The following is a 21,992-nucleotide window of genomic DNA, read 5'->3' as shown; positions in this document are numbered from 1 at the left end:
GCATATACTTCTGTGTTTTTTTGAAAAGTGCTGGTGCAAAATTTGCACATATGAAAAGTGGAGAAAAAGAGTTTAGTGTAAGACCAAAGAAAAATAACATTAAAGTAATTTTGAACTTTATTCTACTATTAAAGATTAGTAGGCAAATGGAATATCACTGTAGTTTTTAGGCATAATTGTCTGTCATAAGAATCTTTCCCATGAACTGTCATATATATTACAATATATTTAATTTTTAAATAATAATATTACATCAGGTATCTGATCTGTCTATCATATATACAGGTATTTGTATCATGCTCATCAGAATGGTATCAGAAAGTCTTAAGAAATTAAGTAAATCCAAGCAAGTAATCTGTATATTCTTTCCTGTCTTGCTATGTATGTGCCACTTGGGGAGTAATTTCCTTTAATTGTGAGAGAGATGTGGCAAAGAGAGTGGGTCTTTCATTTTATTCAGATGTTGGTAAGGCTCTTAATTCCCATGAAAGAAATGTCCAGATGTCAGTATATCATGAGTCCCTCCCTAACTTTCTTAAATTTTCTCTTGCTTGCTGTTGAAATATAGAAAGAATAATTAAGTTTATCATCAGTATCCTAATGTGGATTCTCCTTGACAGATTGTTATTGTGCTAAAAGAGAGAGGCCCTTAGATCAATGCATTGTAACTTGCCTTTTTTATTGCACGTGCTTTGAAAAGTAATAAAATCTGCAGTATGTACAGTCTGCTCAAAGGACATGTTCCTTTACCCAGGCTTTAGTTTGACAGTCTAATAGCATCAATTAAGCAATTTACAGCTAGAATAAATTTACACCTGGAATGTAATGCTTGCCTCAAAAATAAAAACGAAGAGGCTAAAGAATAATGTGTTTATTCTTTCACATTATGAATATGTAGAGATCTACTTATCCTACTTAAAAGTTTTTATTTTTAAAGCTTCTCAAAGCAAAACCTACCACTATTTAAGAAGTTTCTCATTTTAAAGTACAGCATTGGACAAGACAGCCTGAAAATATTTTTCTCAAGCTCCAGATATGTACGTTGGGCCATTGTGCCATCAGTAAGGCCACGTCTAGACTACAAGCCTCTTTCGAAAGAGGCTTTTTCGAAAGAATCTTTCAAAAAAGCTTCTTTCGAAAGATCATCTAGACTACAAGCAGATTTTTTGAAAGAGAGTCTAGATGCTTTCTTTCGAAAAAGCACAGTTTGCATTCAATAGTGCCTTTTTTCAAAAGAGTATTTTCGAGAAAAGGCGTTATTCCTCGTAAATTGAGGTTTACCACGATCGAAAAAATCACTGTGTTCTTTCGATTTACTTTCGAAAGAACGCAGCTGCAGTCTAGCCACAGGTGAAGTTTTTTCGAAAAAAGGCTACTTTTTTCGAAAAAACCTTGTAGTCCAGACACACCCTAAGATAGTGAATGGTTAATAATTAGTTTAAAATGTGTCATGTGAGCTAATAGTTAAGATACAGTTTAATTCTAAATATGTAACATTAAAACACTTGGATTTTAAAAAGTAATGAATTTGCACTTTTTATAAATGAATTTTTAATGTTCACTTGATTATCTTGTATTTTAAAGAGAAGTGATTTTATCCAAAACATTGATTCTATTTCTTTATTCTGCATATGCTAATTTACTTGATTAATTTTGAGAACATCTGCATATAATTCGGTATGCTTAACAGGGGTGAGATCACACTGCTTTTCAAATAACTGCTACAGCTATCACTTTCCAGATAGTCTCAGTTTTGTATCTAATTGAGATGCCACACTTACAAAGGTGCCAAAGTACAAGTGTGTAATTATGTAATTTTCTCTTGATCTTTCAGAGTCTTCCTGCGAGCAATTAATCAGTACGCAGATATGCTAAACAAAAAATTTCTTGACCAAGCCAACTTCGAGTTACAGGTAAGAGAAGTTATAAACTGTCTTTTTGGTAGTAATGTTAATGTTTTCTTAAATTTCAAGTACAGAACAGTAGTTTCCATATATTTATTTGCAAAAGCGACAAGGAGTCCTGTAGCACCTTATAGACTAACACATCTATTGGAGCATAAGCTTTCATGGACAAAGACCAACTTCATCAGATGCATGTAGTGGAAATTTCCAGAGGCAGGTGTAAATATGCAGGCAAGAATCAGGCTAGAGATAACGAGGTAAATTAAATCAGGGAGGATGAGTCCCACTTCTAGCAGCTGATCTGGAGGTGTGACCACCAGGAGAGGAGAAAGTGCTTTTGTAATTGGCTAGCCATTCACAGTCTTTGTTTAATCCTGTGCTGATGGTGTCAAATTTGCAGATGAACTGCAGCTCAGCAGTTTCTCTCTGAAGTCTGGTCCTGAAGTTTTTTTGCTGCAGGATGGCTACCTTTAAATCTGCTATTGTATGAATCCAGCGAGACTGAAGTGTTCTCCTACAGGTTTTTGTATATTGCCATTCCTAATATCTGATTTGTGTCCATTTATTATTTTGCATAGGGACTGTCCAGTTTGGCCAATGTATACAGAGGAGGTGCATTGCTGGCACATGATGGCGTATATTACAATGGTAGATGTGTAGGTGAATGAGCCAGTGATAGAATCATAGAATAATAGGACTGGAAGGGACCTTGAGAGGTCATCGAGTCCAGCCCCCCGCCCTCAAGGCAGGACCAAGCTCCATCTACACCATCCCTGACAGATGTCTATCTAACCTGTTCTTAAATATCTCCAGAGAGGGAGATTCCACCACCTCTCTTGGCAATTTATTCCAATATTTGACCACCCTGACAGTTAGGAATTTTTTCCTAATGTCCAATCTAAACCTCCCTTGCTGCACTTTAAGCCCATTACTCCTTGTCCTGTCCTCAGAAACCAAGAGGAACAAATTTTCTCCTTCCTCCTTGTGACACCCTTTTAGATATTTGAAAACCGCTATCATGTCCCTCCTTAATCTTCTTTTTTCCAAACTAAACAAGCCCAGTTCATGAAGCCTGGCTTCATAGGTCATGTTCTCTAAACCTTTAATCATTCTTGTCGCTCTTCTCTGTACCCTTTCCAATTTCTCCACATCTTTCTTCAAATGTGGCGCCCAGAACTGGACAAAGTACTCCAGCTGAGGCCTAACTAGTGCAGAGTAGAGCGGCAGAATGAATTCACGAGTTTTGCTTACAACACACCTGTTGATACAACCTAGAATCATATTTGCTTTTTTTGCAACAGCATCACACTGTTGACTCATATTCAACTTGTGGTCCACTATGACCCCTGGATCCCTTTCCGCCATGCTCCTTCCTAGACAGTCGCTTCCCATCTTGTATGTATGGAACTGATTGTTCCTTCCTAAGTGGAGCACTTTGCATTTCTCTTTATTAAACCTCATCCTGTTTACCTCTGACCATTTCTCTAACTTGCTAAGGTCATTTTGAATTATGTCCCTATCCTCCAAAGAAGTTGCAACCCCACCCAGTTTGGTATCATCTGCAAACTTAATAAGCGTACTCTCTATCCCAATATCTACATCATTGATGAAGATATTGAACAGTACGGGTCCCAAAACAGACCCTTGCAGAACTTCACTTGTTATCCCTTTCCAGCAGGATTTAGCACCGTTAACAACAACTCTCTGACTACGGTTATCCAGCCAATTATGCACCCACCTTATCGTGGCCCTATCTAAGTTATATTTGCCTAGTTAAGAATATCTTGCGAGACCGTATCAAATGCCTTACTAAAGTCTAGGTATATGGCATTCACCGCTTCTCCCTTATCCACAAGACTCGTTATCCTATCAAAGAAAGCTATCAGATTAGTTTGGCATGACTTGTTCTTCACAAACCCATGCTGGCTATTCCCTATCACTTTATTACCTTCCAAGTGTTTGCATATGATTTCCTTAATTACCTGCTCATTATCTTACCTGGGACAGATGTTAAACTGACCGGTCTGTAGTTTCCTGGGTTGTTCTTATTCCCCTTTTTATAGATGGGCACAATATTTGCTCTTTTCCAGTGTTCTGGAATCTCCCCTGTCTGCCATGATTTTTCAAAAATCATAGCTAAAGGCTCAGATACCTCCTCTATCAGCTCCTTGAGTATCCTGGGATGCATTTCATCAGGACCTGGTGACTTGCTGACATCTAACTTTTCTACGTGATTTTTAACTTGTTCTTTGTGTATCCTATCTTCTAAACTTACCCTCTCTCTGCTTGTATTCACTACGTTAGGCACACCTCCAGACTTCTTAGTGAAGACCGAAACAAAGAAGTCATTGAGCATCTCTGCCATTTCCAAGTTTCCTGTTACTGCTTCTCCCTCCTCACTGAGCAGTGGGCCTACCCTGTCCTTGGTCTTCCTTTTGCTTCTAATGTATTTATAAAAGGTCTTCTTGTTTCCCTTTATGCCTGTAGCTAGTTTGATCTCATTTTGTGCCTTTGCCTTTCTAATCTTGCCCCTGCATTCCCGTGTTGCTTGCCTATATTCATCCTTTGTTATTTGTCCTAGTTTCCATTTTTTATAGGACTCCTTTTTTATTTTGAGATCATGCAAGATCTCCTTGTTAAGCCAAGCTGGTCTTTTGCCATATTTTCTATCTTTCCTACACAGTGGAATTGTTTGCTTTTGGGCCCTTAACAACGTCCCTTTGAAATACTTCCAACTCTCCTCAGTTGTTTTTCCCTTCAGTCTTGCTTCCCATGGGACCTTACCTACAAGTTCTCTGAGCTTATCAAAATCTGCCTTCCTGAAATCCATTACCTCAATTGTGCTGGTCTCCCTTCTACCTTTCCTTAAGATCATGAACTCTATTATTTCATGATCACTGTCCCCTATACTGTCTTCCACTTTCAAGTTCTCAACTAGTTCCTCCCTATTTGTTAAAACCAAATCCAGAACAGCTTCTCCTGATGGTGTGGCTGATCTGGTTAGGTCCTGTGATGGTGTCGCTGGTATGGATATGTGGGCAGAGTTGGCACCGAGGTTTGTTGCAGGGATTGGTTCCTGAGTTAGAGTTACTGTTGTGCGGTGTATAGTTGCTGGTGAGAATATGCTTCAAGTTGGCGGGTTGTCTGTGGGAAAGGACTGGCCTGCCTCCCAAGGCCTGTGAAAGTGAGGGATCATTGTCCAGGATGAGTTGTAGATCACTGATGATGCGTTGGTAAGGTTTTAGCTGAGGACTGTAGATGATGGCCAGTGGTGTGTGTTTATATATGTATTTGTTACTGCACAGCTCTTCCCAAGAATGTGAATACTGAATTTATATAGTATGTTTTTTGTCATGCTAAACCAAATATATAGCCCAGACACCTCCATATTTTGAGGATACTGGAATTCCAGGGCTCTAGCAGCAGAAACAAGGGAGGCCCCTCTCCCTTCAAAAGAAACATGGGTGGCAGCAGGATTCCTCTCATTCCTGGCAGCACATAGGGTTTTTTGCTATTTACCTCAGCAGCTGAGGTATATCTGCTTGGGCAGCTGGGCCAAGCCATTGCACTCCCTTCCCTCCTATCGTGTACTTAATTCTCTCCTTATGTTATGTTGGTGAGGTTCCCCAGAGCACTCAGTTTTGGAGTTAACATTTCATTGAAATTCATGGAATTAATTCCCTGTTTTAGAGACCTTGTTTCAGGCTGTCTGCAGACTCAGATGTATATGTTTGCATCAGTTACCCGCTGTACACAAATTTCAAGTTTTTCTTCCCATCCATGAAGATAAGAAACTTACTTGCAAAAATAAAAGCTGTGATTTTTAGCTAATTATATGATTCAAGGAGTCTATAATGCATTTATCATAATAACCACTAGCCTTATAGAAGAATGTTTAAACGACCAGATGCAAACTTTGCAACTCAGGCCCCTCTGAAATCTGAACTACAACAGGATCTCTGCTGTGAGATCACATTTAAAAATAATTCAATGTTTGAGAAGATTTTAAAATTATTTAATGAATCAAACTATCAGATTAGTGTGAATAGCATGGAGCATACAAACTCGTAATGTATGGGTATGTCTACACTAGCCACCCTAGTTCGAACTAGGGTGGCTAATGTAGTCATTTGAACTTGCAAATGAAGCCCGGGATTAAAATATCCTGGGCTTTATTTGCATGTTCCTGGGCGCCGCCATTTTTAAATGCCGAGTAGTTCAGACTCCCTACCCGCAGCTACACGTGGCATGGGCCAGGTAGTTCGAACTAAAGCCCCTAATTCGGACTACCATTACTCCTTCTGCAATGAGAAGTAACGGTAGTCAGAATTAGGGGCTTTAATTCGAACTACCTAGCCTGTGCCGCATGTCGCCGCAGGCATGGAGTCCGAACTACCGGGCATTTAAAAATGGCAGCGCCCAGGAACATGCAAATAAAGCCTGGGATATTTTAATCCCAGGCTTCAGTTGCAAGTTCGAATGACTACATTAGCCACCCTAGTTCGAACTAGAGTGGCTAGTGTAGATATACCCTATTTGAACTCCTCCTTTAAGAATGGAAGCATTGTAGGTTAGGAATTGTAGGCTATATTCTGATTTAGAGGTGTCCTATGGGGTCTCCAAAAATGTCATCTAAGGACAGCAAAATTTGATTTAGGTGGCTGTCTGACTTGGGCACTAGGCTGCCACTTACTTTTCATGTTAGATATCTGGTTTTGGAAACAATGACTGATTTAAAAATGGTGTCATACATCATTCATAAATTTCTTGAAATCATTGTGATCATCTGGTCCTTTCTCCTCTACAACCTAAGCCATAGGCCTTAATTGAATGAATGAATTAATTCATTAATTAAACTATTTTGTGTTTGTACTGGAACAAATCTTTTTAGAAAAACAAACCATCATGATTTTAAAATACCAGTGATGGAAAATCTACCACTCTTCTTGGTAAAGCGTTCCAATGGTTAATTACTCTGACTTAAAAAATTTGCTCTTTATTTCTAATCTGGATTTTTCTAGCTTCAGCTTCCTACAAATAGATCTTGTACTTTTGTCTGCTAAACTGAAGAGTCTATTATCAAATTGTTGTTCCCCATAAAGGTACTTCTCCACTGTACCAACACTTAACTTTCTCTTTGTTAAAATAAATTTAATCAAAAGACTTCAGTCATTAAAAGACCGGATTTTAAATAAAGTTATTGTTCTCATAGTTCTTCTTTGAACAGTTTCCAATTTATTGACATCCTTCTTGAATCACGGACACCAGAATAGGAAACAGTGTTCCATTAGTGGTTTCCCCAGTGCCAAAAACATAGGTAATATATAACCTTTCAACTTCTTCTTGATTTTATTATTCTTTTACATGTCCAAAGATTGCATTAGCTCTTTTTGGCTACAGTATTGCACTGGGAGCTCATGTTCAGCTGATTATCTACCATGACCCCTAAGTCTGTTTCATAGTCACTGCTTCCCAGGGTAGATTTTCCCATCGCGTAAATATGGCCTATCTTCTTGATCCTAGATTTATGACTTTATATTTCACCATATTAAAACACACTTTGTTTTCTTGATCTCCGCTATCTTATTCTTGCCTTAGGTTCTCTCCTGTCTCTTTCTTATATGAATACAGTATATGCGCGCACACACGTTCACCTTTGATGTTTCTTTATAATCCTTTTTATTCTTTTCTTAGTTTTTGGCTTGTTAAATCTGTTCTGCCAGTTCCCTTTTCAGTGGTCTACTCATCCCCATAATAATAAATGTCTCAAATGCTAAAATAGTAGGGGGTTTTCTCAGAGTGAAAGGCCTCAGAAGAGTTCACTATATTTTATTCCTGAAATTCATCACAAAGCCTTAAAGGCCTGAGTGTTTCCCACTCCCTTTCTTCTTAGCACTAACTGTGTTGAATTCACGCATCATCAGTTCTTCCAGGTGGTCCCAGTCAGTTTCACTCTGCTGCCTTTATTTTTGCCTGGAAAATTGTTGTGAGAACTTAAACCAGTATAACAGAAAGAGTGCTTCTTGTTTTGAGTAACAGGAAAAATCTTGTGCTGTGTTGGAAATGCCATTTTTGACATTTTCATTAGGTTAATTTTGGTAGGGTAAGTTGCAATGAGATAATTCACAAATAGCATTGCAACAGATGAAAGTGAAAGGGGAAAAGCAAAATGTCTATAGTGGAAATTGCACTCTTATACAAGTCTGAAATTGCACTCGGTATTGGTACGTCTGCAATCTGGAGCTATTTCAGGATACTGGAAGTATCCCCAAATAGCTCTTCTCTGTCTATTGAAGTAGCCTGTTATTTCGAAATAGATTTTGAAATAACGGGCAGCTTATTCCAACTTTCCGGTAACCCTCATTCCACAAGGGTTATGGGGCATTTAAGAATAGTGAGTTATTTTGAAATTTGGCGCTGTGTAGACAATGCCAAATTACAAAATAAGCTATTTTGAAGTACACTTATAATAAGTTATGCAATTTGCAAATTGCATAGTTTATTTCAAGCTAATGATTCTGTGTAAACACATCCATATTAACTTACTGCATTATATTCTTATGCCATTAGCATAATGTTGATGAAGACAAAATCGCTCTTTCCCACCCTAGCTTCTAAAAGGTCTCAGTGGAACAGTTCTGGCTAATAAACAGCAAGGTGAATCTAGGTTGTCTGCACTTGAATTCAGAGTTAAGTGTTTTAGCTCTGAACAGTTTTCTACCTACTTTAGCACCTTAGAGACTAACAAAAGTATATAGATAGTATCATGAGTTTTTTTGGGCACAACCTACTTCTTCACATCTGAAGAAGTGGGTTGTGCTCACAAAAGCTTGTGATACTATCTATATTCTTTTGTTAGTTTTTAAGGTGCTACAGGAATACTCGTTGGGATTTTTAGGGGCTTTTTTAAGCTACAGAGTAACACGGCTACCCCTCTGAGACTTCTGCCTGCTTTGTGACTCATACTTATGTATGGACCAAATTCACTGTTTGTGTGGTTCGCTGTCCTACATTTGTGGGGCATGAGAGAAGATACAACTTCACCATGGTGTTTTAGTGAATCTGACAGAGAAGGATGTGAAGGCTAGGACTGTAACAGAGTTTAAAGAGAAGCTAGATAATTTCATGGAGGTTAGGTCCATAAAAGGCTGTTAGCCAGAGGATAGAAATGGTGTCCCTGGCCTCTGTTTGTCAGAGGCTGGAGATGGATGGCACGAGACAAATCGCTTGATCATTGTCTTCGGTCCACCCCAACTGCGGCACCTGGTGCTGGCCACTGTCAGCAAACAGGCTACTGGGCTAGATGGATCTTTGGCCTGACCCAGTACGGCCATCCTTATGTTCTTATGACCTATGGGATTTCCAGAGCTATTTAAAGAACTTGAAGTGAAATCTACTCACTTAAGCATTGAGTAAGTTAGTGTTCAGTAACCTGGGGTGTGAATTTAAAGTGCACTAGCTATACAGCAGTAACTCCCTCTGTGGACACTCTAAGGCTGTGTCTACATTGGCACCCCTTTCCGGAAAAGGGATGCTAATGACACCAGTCGGAATTGCAAATGCCGCGGGGGATTTAAATATCCCCCGCGGCATTTGCATGAACATGGCTGTCGCTTTTTTCCGGCTCGGGGTTTTGCCAGAGAAAAGCGCCAGTCTAGACGGGATCTTGCGGAAAATAAAGCCTTTTCCGGAAGCCTTTTCAAGTAGGAATAAGGGATCTTCCGGAAAAGGCTTTATTTTACGCAAGATCCCGTCTAGACTGGCGCTTTTCTCCGGCAAAACCCCGAGCCGGAAAAAAGCGGCAGCCATGATCATGCAAATGCCACGGGGGATATTTAAATCCCCCGTGGCATTTGCAATTCCGAAGTGTCTCATTAGCATCCCTTTTCCGGAAAAGGGTGCCAATGTAGACACAGCCTATGGGTATGTCTACGCTGCCACCCTAGTTCGAACTAGGGTGGCTAATGTAGGCACTCGAACTTGCAAATGAAGCCCAGGATTTAAATATCCCAGCCTTTATTTGCATGTTCCCAGGCGCTGCCATTTTTAAATGCCCCGTAGTTTGAATTACCTGCCTGTGGCTACATGTGGCACGGACTAGGTAGTTCGAATTAAAGTTCCTAATTAAAACTACTGTTATTCCTCCTGCAAGAGGTTTAACGGTAGTTCAAATTAGGAGCTTTAATTCAAACTATGTAGTCTGTGCTGCATGTAGCCGCGGGTAGGTAGTTCGAACTACGGGGCATTTAAAAATGGCGGCGCCCGGGAACATGCAAATAAAGCCCAGGATATTTAAATCCCAGGCTTCATTTGCAAGTTCGAATGACTAAATTAGCCACCCTAGTTCTAACTAGGGTGGCAGTGTAGACATACCCTTATAATGCACAGAAGGTGCCCTCAGGTGATGTAATTTAGCACATTTCCGAAGTCTATTAAGCAAATGTGCACAATGGAACTTTCTGTACACAGTAAAAGTGTTCACACATGGGAGTTAGTGTTGAGTATTGAGTACACTCTTTCCAAGCTCAATTAAGTATATAACTGTTGATATGTAGAGCTCTGCATTGATCTTGGGACTGGCTATCTTAAAGACTGCTCTTCTGTTTTTGTTCTGGCTTGACAATTGACCAGCTAGCTCTGCCAGATTTAAACGTATGAAGTTTCATTTCAGGGATTTCTCAGTGCAGCAGTCATTTTTACTGTTGAGTCAACAAAGCCTCAATAACATGGTGGCCCAGATTCTTTTTAAACTACAGGGCATTAAGTCCATAATCTGGTGACTAATGTGCAGCCCTGTGCTTTCAGGGAGCTCCTGGCTGGCACAGACATGTCTCGACTAGGTCCTCCACCTGTAGCACTTTCCCTTCTTGGTCTGGGGGAAAAGTTGATGGTGTGACACAGCAGAGTTCATTTATGCTTATCCTCCACTAGCAAAGGACCCATTCAAAATCCTATGCTAGTTGCTGCTGAATGTCATGTTAGATCTGGAGCTAGCTCAGAGAATCACTAAGCCATAACTGGACTGCTTTCCACCTCTCTCTTGCTCTGCATGTTGCTCTAGTTTAGGATACAGTTTAGTCTAGTATCTCATATATTAATGGATTTTGTTTGTGTCACCTAGGGATTTCTTTAGGGTAGTAGACTTTTAAAATATGATTAAATATTTTATAGAGTATTGAAAAATTATATTTCCAATAAGTAAGCTGTGCGTTATGTCTGTCACTGCAAAAAAATAAATACATTGATCTTGTACAACCTTTGCAGCCCTGGAAGACCTGTTGACAACTTCCCAAGAGCTTGAGGGTTGTACCTAATTTACATATAAATGTAATTTTTAATCAGAAACACTCTTTCTTTCTTTCTTTCACTGTAAGTATGCAGAGTGCTTCAGAAAATATATTGGAAATGCATTGAGGTCTACAGAGGATATTGTAGCAATAGGAGAGAACACTAGCAATGCTCTTATGAATCCGAATTCTGAGGTAGCCATATAGTGGAATGTGGGTTGGAGACTGTTAACATTATCACAGTGTTGTAATTTGTTTAGATTCATTATAGGAAACTTCCTTTGATAGTTTCCAGCGGAGTTCCTCAAGAATCAGTTTTGGAATTGATTACATTTAATACTTCCATTAATGGCCTTGGCACAAAAAGAAGACGTGTTAATGATACTTCCTGACATCATGAAGTTGGGAGGCATCATCAATAGAGGGAAGGACAGGAATATTTCACAGGAAGAACTGTCTGCTTTACAAGATTGGAGTAAGAGAAATGGGAATATATTTAAAAGTACAAAGTGCAAGTTCATGAGTTTACGGACTAATAACAAGAAATTCTGCTATAAACTCCAGGCTCATCAATTACAAACAACAGAGCAGGATTAGAATCTGGGTGTATTTGTTGATCATGAGGTAACTGTGAACTACTAATGTGATGCAGCCATAAAAAGTCAATTGGGATCTTAGGATGCATGAGGCAGGGTATTTCCATTAGAGATAAGGGAATGGTACTGCTATAATACAAGGCATCTGGAGTATTGTGTACTGTTCTAGTCACCCACATTCAAGAAAGATTACTTCAAACTGGAACAGTAGCAGAGAAGGGCTATTAGGATGAACAGGTGAATAGAGGGAGAGCCTGTTTTAGGACAAGAACTAAAAGAGCTTGGATTGCTTAGCCTAGTAAAATGAAGGGTGAGAGGGGAGATGATTGCTCTGAATAAGTATATGAAGAGCAGGAGAGGACACCAGAAAAAGAGAGAAGAATTATTTAAAATAAAAAAAAAGTTGATACAAGAACAAATGGGTATAAACTGACCATTAAAGAAGTGAGGTTCTGGAACATGTTACTTTCCAATAGCAATGGGAGCAAACAACCTAATTAGTTCTGAGATAGTGTGACACGTTTATGAATGAGATGAGGGAATGAGATTGCCTATAAGAACATAAGAACGGCCATACTGGGTCCATCTAGCCCAGTATCCTGTCTGCCGACAGTGGCCAATACCAGATGCCCCAGAGGAAAGGATCACAACAGGTAATCCTCACGTGATCCCTTCCCTGTCACCCACCTCAAGAGAAACATGATACGATAGCAAGGGACTGGACTCAATGACTCAGAGGTCACTTCCAGACTTATGTTCCTAAAAGTATATCCAAAAATAACTGTATATGGAACAGGCAGCCCTATCTGTCCCTCAACAAGCTTTTATATGGACATTCAGTAAACTTAAATCTCTGTCACTCTCTCATGCACGCGCACACACACACACACACACACACACACTCATTCATATATAAATGAAATTATGGATTAGGAATGTAAGCGACTAGTTGACTAACCAATAAGCATGAGCTTATCAGATAGTCGAGTAGTCACTCAACTAGTCGCTTCACACACACCCCTTGCGCTGCCTCTGTTAGAGAGAGGCAGCAAGGGGGGGAGCAGGAGATGGTGCTGGGGGGAGCCAGCTTAAAAGCTGGCTCCCCCCATCACCTAAGCAGTCTTGCTGCCTTTTCCTTTGAAAGGTACAAAAGCTGCAGGTGGTTCTTGTACAATTCAAAGGGAGAAGCACAGCAGCATAGGGAGCGCTCCCCCCCCCCCATCGACAAATTGAGTAGACAATGGAAATTCCATCGACTGCTCAATTAGTTGATTAATCCAAATTAACATCCCCATTATTGATGTTTAAATATATATCACTATATATATGACTATATACATCTATATCTATATATATGACTCTCGCTCTCGCTCTCTCTCTATATATATATATACACACACACACTCACAGAGACTCATGCATTCATATTTCATTGTGTTTGAATAATCAAAATACCTTTGATTTTGTGTAAACAGTCAATTTTGTTAAAAATATAAACAATATGTAGATGGTCTAAGAGCTCTTCAAGAAGAGGATGTCCATTGCTTTTTTCTATTAAAATGCACATAAACTGTATTTTAAGATGTTCTGTGGATGTGCAGAAGAACACTTCAAAGATTCAATATTATTTATTCTTCTCATCTATCTGATTTTCAGCTTTGGAACAACTACTTCCACCTGGCTGTTGCTTTTCTTACACAAGAATCTTTGCAACTGGAGAATTTTTCAAGTGCTAAAAGAGCCAAAATACTTAACAAGTAAGTCCTATTCCCAATATAAAATTGTGGCAAGAACTTGAACTATTAACATACTTTTATTTTAGTCCCATAGACAAATCCATTGCACATTTAGATGTAATCATAATGTAATGAAATGTTGTTTTAAAATTGAGAATCAATGTAGTACAGTAAACTTCCGATAATCTGGCACCTTTAGGACCCAGGGGGTGCTGGATTATCAGATACGTCGGACTATCGGAAGGGGGGGCTATGAGGGATCTGGGGTGGAATCGGGGGGATGCGCCCCTCGGCGCTGCGGGACCAACCCGGCAGCACCCCAGCTGCTCTGCACCAGACTTCCCCAAGTCAGCCGCTGCTGAAGCTGACCAGCGGCTGACTCAGGGAAGCCGGGGGCAGAGCAGCTCCAATTGTCCGGCTGCCCGGAGCACTTCTGGGTTCCAGATGGTGCCGGCCCATCAGGAGTGCTGGACCATTGGATGCCGGACCAGTGGAGTTTTACTGTATATAGTCTTACTGTTGAATCAAGACCTGAATTGGCTTATCGTGTTCAAAAGTATGCACAAATTCTAAAAGTAGATTTTTAAAGCCTCTTTAGGTTTTGCTTTTTCTAATCTCATTTCACTTGTACTCTTTATTGCTTAATTCCTAAAGGCCTTTTACAGTAAAACTTCATAACTACAGTCAGTGCCACTGTGATATCCCAGAAGAATGTTTTGTTGCATAGCTGCAGATTTGTATGGTTTCCTGGTTAAAGGGGATTACATTGCCTACCTCTGGACAGGGAATTTGAAAGGTCTGGATTAAGTTTTAACTTTCACAGCAAATAAAACCTGTCAAAAGGAGAAGACACAAATATTTGGGAACACAGAGGATTTGTCCGCTCTATTTCTGCCTCCATTTTTTTTTAATTCAGATGTAGTGTGCCCTTCATTGAGTGAATAAGCTAGAGATAATAAAAATCAATTTAGTGCTTTTAAACAATCATAGAATCATGGGACTGGAAGGGACTTCAAGAAGTCATTTACTTCAGTTCCCTGCACTCGTTGTAGGACTAAGCATTATCTGGACCACACTGAAAGGTGTCTAATCTGCTATTAAAAATCTCCAGTGATGGATATTCCACCATCTCCCCTGGCAATTTATTCTCGTGCTTAACTACCATGAGAGGAAATTTTTCCTAATGTCCAATGTAAACCTGTGTTGCTGCAATGTAAGCCCATTACTTTTTGTCCTATTCTCAGCATTTAAGGAGAACAATTTCCCCCCCTTCTCCTTGTAACATCCTTTTATTAAGAATGGTTATCATGTCCCCTCTGTCTTCTCTTTTTTAAGCTAAATAAACCCATTTTTTTTCAATTGTGCCTCGGAGGGGTCATGTTTTCTTAACTTTTAATTATTTTTCTTGTTATTCTGTGGACTTTCTTCAATTTGTCCACTTCTTTCCTGAAAAGTGGCCCCCAGAACTAGACACAATACTACAGTTGAGGCCAAATCTGTGCTAAGCAGAAGTATATCTCATGTCTTGCTTAAAACATTCCTGCTAATATAGCCCAAAATGATGTTCTTTTTTTTCCAATAATTTTACACTGTTGATTCATATTTAGATTGTGGTCCACTGTGACACCCAGATTCCTTTCTGCAGTACTCCTTCCTAGGCAGTCATTTCCCATTTTGTATGTGTGCAACCAGGGGTGAAAGTGACTTAAATTTCTTACAAGCACTTTCTTATTGTGAAACTCCTCTCCTCCCCCACACCATTTGGAGGGCCCTCAGAGCAGGAGGGGAGGAGGTTGTGATTAAGTATGAGTTGCAGTGCTGGGGGCTCTGAGGATGGTGTTGCAGTGAGTGTGGGAATTCAGGCAAGAGATGGAGATATGGGGGGTGCAGGAGTCAGGGCAGCAGGAGAGAGGTGTGGGGTAGGGGGGCACTCAGGACAGGTTTGTGAGGGTGCAGGAATCAGAGTAGCGTGTGGAGAGCTCAGTGAGGAGATGGGGAGGGTGCCGGAGTCATGGCAGGAGGTTGGGTGTGTGGGGGACTCAGGGCAAGGTAATGGGGGTGGGGCTCAGAGCTGGAAGTGTGATTACCACGCTGCCTGACTGCCAGATCCTCAGGGCTGGCCTAGGCAGCTGGCCTGGCTGCTGGATACCTGAGGCTGGCTGGGACAGCAGCCGTATTGCCTGGCTGCTGGATACTTGGGGCTAGGACAGCGAACATGTTGCTCAGTCGCCTGAGCTTCAGGGCTGCAGCCTGGGTGCTCTATGGCCACCCAGGAGCTGTGAGTGCTGGCTTGGGCCCTCCAGGGGTGAGGCCTACCTTCCCAATCCTCACATGTCCAGCACTGAGACAGAGTGCCATGCAGGAGGGAGTGGTTTGGACTCTGGCTGCGGAGGATGGGGGACGGAATGGAAGAAGTGAGCCAACGATGCCCAGCAGCAACATGGGAACCTTACCTGTGTATGATGGCCAGCAACATGTACAGCCCCAATGCCAGCTGGCCACTCTCTTTCCAGTATGCCACACTGGGCAAATTGCTTACTTTCACAGATTGTTCCTTCCTAAGTGGAGGATTTTGCATTGTTGCTTATTGATTTTCATCCTATTTACTTCAGAGCATTTTTGCAGTTTGTTTACATTTATTTTAAATTTCATGCCTGTCTCCAAACCACTAGTAATCCTTTGTATAAAAAGACATCTAAGATACTGATTTGATTTCCCCTCTCTATTCCCTGTCTCCCTTTTGTCCCCGCTGTAGCGGATCAGGAAAAAGTCTTTTAGTTCAAACCTGGTTTTAGAGTGATAACCATCTCCTGAATGCTATAAAAACATTTCCTCTTTAGAGGATCTCTGCTAAGACCACAGGGTAACATTAATTGAGTACATTGACTAAATACTGCAAGCTGCATATATGATAGATGTTTGAGGCCACTTTCAGAGGTACATTCTTTGTGTCATAATACAGTAAAGCCTGTTCTCTCAAATGAGGCATGTTTTCTGAATATTATACAGTTTTGGACTGGGGCATGAAAACTATGTAGGCCCTGAAAGAATGTATCTGTAGCAATTAGATATCTAAATAATGATGTCCAGACAATGCTACAAAAGCCACCTACCCACCCTAGTAAAAGACAAATAAAATCCCCCAGCAACCCACTGGGGGATTTTAAGTAGGAATAAGGGATCTTCCGGAAAAGGCTTTATTTTCCACAAGATCCCGTCTAGACTGACGCTTTTCTCCGGCAAAAACCCGAGCCGGAAAAAAGCGGCAGCCATGTTCATGCAAATGCCGTGGGGGATATTTAAATCCCCCGCGGCATTTGCAATTCCGAAGTGTCTCATTAGCATCCCTTTTACGGAAAAGGGTGCCAATGTAGACACAGCCACAGAGTTCACAAAGCAATTAAAGAACACAATGGGATTGGCAGTTGTTGCATAGGCAAGCATATCACAACAGAAGAGTGCTGCATCTTCAGGTGGAGAGAGGTCTGTTATGCCACCAGCACCATTTCAGCATTATTTATTTTAAGACTCGTGATAATTATGCTGAGATAGACATGTCCCATGATTTGCCTTACTGCAGTCTGAAAGAATCTGAGTAGCTTACATATTCATATAGGCTGAGGCTTCCAAAGGTTCCCAAGGGATTTGGACACACAGTTTGAAGTAAAAACCAGTGGAAATTGGACATGCAAAGCCCTATGTGATAGCTTTGAAATCTGAGCCATAGTGTGTGTGTATAATTCTGTATACCCACACATACTAGAGAAAAAATATAAGATGTGGTGATAATGAGTTTGGAGTGCTGATATTACTTATGAAAGATGGAGTCACAGCTGAATTATGTAGATCACCACTGTAGTCGGCAAGAGTAAGTCTCAGGTCCGACACTGGGCTCTCAAAGTTCACATTGATAAAACCTTCATGCCACATTATTGTGTATTCTCTGTGTGTCACATATGTTACAGATGTAGCAAACTCGGAGTTTTAATTTGTTTTTATTGGGACTGTTTGTCATATCTCTGTGTTAGGAAAGCTAGATTATTAACCCAAAGTCCAACTATACAGGGGGCTATAAAATCACTAAAAAGTACAAGAGATTTTTTAAAAATCTGAAAATGTTACAGCCTTAAAATCCATACTCTTACACCTATCCAGAGCTATATAGGGGAGTTGGACCCCATGGAGGAGGCTGGGTGCCTTCCTGTGACTAGCCCCGCAGGGCTGTAAGATAGGAAATTTCAAAATCATGACATTTTTATGTATTGAAAGGGTAATTACTGGCGTAGGACTGAATATTACACATCCCAAGCCTCAGGCAAGGGTAACTTTCGGAAGGAGAAGAAAGAGGCGGAGTAAATGCTTCTTTGGAGGGCTGAGGATTTTGTATTTGTATTTTTTATTTTGATTTTTAATGTACCAGTCTAAAGCTGTTTGAGAGAGTGAGGGTTGAATGTTAGAATAAGTCTCAGATGGATTAGTACAGTGTTTCCCAATTTTTTTTGACCACGGAACCCTTTCAAACTCAGAAACATTTCAAGGAACCCCCTAGCCAGGGATTAAGTTTGTCGAGCAAAAAAAAAAGCCCAAACACACACAGAGCCAGTACACCACAATTGATAGTAATAAGATGATAAATACGGTCATGAGATCACCATTCATTTAAATTCAACATATTGAATATAACACCATTCATTTATATTCAGCAAAAATCATATTAAATATGTACAATAAATAAAACTATCAAATAATATTAATTATATTCATAGTTTTCAATGCGAACAGTGGTTTTTCTTCTTTTCTTGGCAAATTCTTTTTATATTTGGTTTAATACTAGAAAATTGGATTTGCATATCTGGTGCAGCATTCAGACAATTTCTGTATTTCATTTTCGTTGCTGCATAGTTCAAGAACCTAGTTTCGCACAAGTATGTACTGGCAAAGGGTAACAGCTGACAAACTGCGCGTCTTGATAAAGATGAATATTCTTGACTTTGACATAAATCGCTCCAAAATGTAATCAGAGAAACTTCTTTAAATTTTTGTATTAATTGGCCATCTGAAGCGATTTCAATTAGGTTTTCATAATCTTGTGTAGAAAAACTGACTGGCTTTTCTGTTAAACTTAATGGATTTCGAATCCAGTTATTGTTGTCATTGATGTTTGGAAAATACTTAATGATGTTCATGTATAAATCGCAGAGATGATCTGCAATGTCACTGCGAATATCTTCATCAAGTTTGTATCCATTTTCTTCAAGGAAATCATTCAGAGTTGGTAAACAATCCAAATCATTTCATCCTACAGATGAGATCCAGAACTGTAGCTTCCGTGACAATGACAAAATTTTGTCTTTCACATTAAAAATATTTACATTCTTTCCTTGCAGCGACAGATTTACTTCATTTAGTTTTGTAAAGATGTCTGCAAGATACGCAACTCTCGATAACCACAAAAAGTCTGTTAAATGATCAGACAGTTGGAATTTATGATCCATCAGATATGCGGAGAGCTCATGACACAACTCAAATAATCTAACCAGCCCTTTTCCTCGTGATAGCCACCTGACTTCTGTACGTAGAAGCAGGGCTGTGTGCTGACTACCCATATCTTCACACATAATTTTGAACAGTCTTGATTGTAATGGTCGAGTTTTTATATAATTAATAATCTGTACTGCTTCGTCCAACACATTTTTAAGAGAGGGAGAAATATTCTTAACTACCAGAGCGTGTCTGTGGAGAATGCAGTGACTGCTGGTGCAGTTTGGTGCTACATTTTTTATTCGTGTTACAGCACCAGCCACTGTTCCTACCATTGCTTTGGCACCATCACTGCACACATCAACACATTTTTCCCAGCTTATTTGATGTATTTTCATAAAGTTATTGAGACAATTGAATATATTCTCACCAGTTGTATTGGTTTGCAAAAATTCACATAAAAGTAAGTCTTCTTCAATAGAACTATTAAAATCATAACGGACAAATACAAGCAGAACTGCAAGACCTGCAACGTCAGTGGACTCGTCTAATTGTAATGCATATGCATCACATAAATGCAGCCGAAAAATAAGCTCCTTCTCGATGTCAGCAGCAAGATCGTCAATACGACGTGTAACAGTATTGTTGGATAGTGGCACAGCCTCAACTTTTTTACTAGAATCCTGATCCAACATACACATTACAATATCTTTTGGAAATGGTTTTATGAGTGATTCCCCAATAGTATGTGCTTCTCCGGCGAGCGATATACGATAGCTTACCTTGTAAGACACCTCTGTTGCATTTTCATTATCAGATTTGGCAGTTTTTGACATGAAGAGTTTACTTTTTTCAAGCGATTCAAGCTTTTGCTTAAAAAAACTAATGTCTTTATCTTTGTATTCTGGATGATTTGTTTCAAAATGTCTTCGCAATTTAGCAGGTACTAAACAACTATTAGATAATATTTTGTTGCACACTACACACTGGGCACCTGGAGCATCTTCATTTCCATTGCTTGTGAATCCAAATGCCAAATAGTCCTCACAATACCTGCATTTCTTATTAGTCAGCTGAAATTTTTCATAATTAACTTGAGCTGCCTCAGTATTTTCCTTGCTGGTTTCAGTAAAAATATTGGAGTTTGAAGTACTCACTTTTCTCTTTAAAGTTCCGTCTTTTAACCAACGATCCATAGGGAATTTTGATATTAGATTGAATTCTTAAACTTAAAGTCACACACAGGAGCCACGTGTCCTCACAGCATGTATGGGGATTTGTTCCGATCCTCACAGTGAGTAGGAGTTCCGGTGTTCCACTCACTGATAGTACTCCTCCCCCCCCCCACACACATGCTGCCTTTACCAAGGGACCTAGCAGCAGCAACAGCTGCTTGTTCCGCTTCTGCCCCATTAACCAAAGATCCCTCTCCCGGGTCCCCCGCTGCCGCTCTGCTTTTACCCCGGGACCTAGCAGCAGCAACAGCTGCTTGTCCCGCTTCTGCCCCAAAGATCCCTCTCCCGCGTCCCCCGCTGCTGCTCTGCTTTTACCCCGGGACCTAGCAGGTCAAAAGCAGAGCGGCAGCGGGGGACGCGGGAGAGGGATCTTTGGGGCAGAAGCGGGACAAGCAGCTGTTGCTGCTGCTAGGTCCCGGGGTAAAAGCAGAGCAGCAGCGGGGGACGGGAGATGTCTGAAAGGGCAGTGGGGAAGGAGCCAGCGTCTTTGCGCACCGGGCTCATCTGTCTCTTTATGGGCGGGGGGAGGGGAATGTTCAGGTCCTCGCGGAACCCTTACGTTCACTTCGCGGAACCCCAGGGTTCCGCGGAGCACCATTTGGGAAACACTGGATTAGTAGGTAAACAATGTTGTCATTAACATATAGTAAGTTATGTTTAATTCTCACATGCCCATGCAATTTCACATATCTTTCCAAGTTATACAGATATCACATCAGTGTTATATATTTGTGTGTCTGTTTGAATGTATGCATGTGTATGTATGTGTGTGTGTGTGTGTGTGTGTGTGTGTGTGTGTGTGTATAGAGATATATTTTTCTGTGTGTGTATATAAAAAGTGTATGATATGTATAATATAAGCAATCCTGTGGTACCTTAGGGCTTATTTAGACTATCAGGAACAGTCGAAAGAGGATATTCAACTTCTGCAGGAATTTGCATATCTTCTTCCAATTGCACTTTTGAAAGTGCAGCTTTCGAAAGTAAAAGTAGTTTAGACGCGGCTTTTTCAGTGAAATCCCCCCGTACCTCCCATCAAAAAGCCACATAAATGAGGTTTACGCGGCTTTTTTGACAAAGGGGGGGTCACGGAAGAGATTATGATGGAGATTATGAGAACCTTGTAAGGGCTTCTTTTTTTATCAACCTGGGCATAAAACTGTTCTATTCATTGCACTATGGAAGAAATGTAAGAGATCAACAGACTTTCACCCTTTTCTTCAAGTCTGATAAAAAGGGTAAATAGACCAGGTCTTAGACAGACTTAACATTTGCTGATTTGTAAAACTGTGATAATAGCTTTACAAATTATAATTTTAATATAATTATATTTTTCTAGGCAATAAAATGAGAAAGGAAATTGCTTGGCAACCAATAAAGTCATGGGTTTTGAAGCATAAGATTTTATTTAGTTGTATAACAAATATCACTTTTATTTATCTGGTGTTTTATGTTCGTGTTAAATAGCAACAGATGTTTTAAAAATACAGTAGGATCTCTTTAATCCACACTAATATCAGGGCGACCTTTTGCCAATTATCAAATGTTGTGATTTTGCCAATATAAGAAAAGCGATGATTTGTAAAAAAAAATTATACTCCTTCAAGCAAATATGTTCTAGGAACTCACTAAGGCTCTGATCTAGCTCCAGTCAAAGTCTGGGGGGAAGCTTTATGTGGATTTCTAGGAGCTGGATTAGATCCAGATCTGTACTGCTGTACAGAGGATCCATGACAGTTTGCTATTTGTGTGA

At 40.1% G+C, this 21,992-nt stretch overlaps 1 protein-coding gene across 2 annotated transcripts in view; it reads left to right on the top strand.

Annotated features, from left to right (window-relative positions):
• DOCK1 (dedicator of cytokinesis 1) overlaps positions 1-21,992 on the top strand; it is a 567,625-nt gene that overhangs the window by 412,572 nt on the left and 133,061 nt on the right. For both annotated transcript variants that reach the window (XM_075935276.2, XM_075935277.2), the window contains exons 30-31: positions 1,835-1,913; positions 13,444-13,544. In XM_075935276.2, the coding sequence (XP_075791391.2) occupies positions 1,835-1,913; positions 13,444-13,544 (180 nt within the window). The remainder of the gene's footprint in view (positions 1-1,834; positions 1,914-13,443; positions 13,545-21,992) is intronic.

Source organism: Pelodiscus sinensis, chromosome 8 (assembly GCF_052426305.1).
Source record: "Pelodiscus sinensis isolate ZL-2025 chromosome 8, ASM5242630v1, whole genome shotgun sequence".
Taxonomy (NCBI): Eukaryota; Metazoa; Chordata; order Testudines; family Trionychidae; genus Pelodiscus; species Pelodiscus sinensis.
This window is presented reverse-complemented; position numbering and strand designations above follow the sequence as displayed.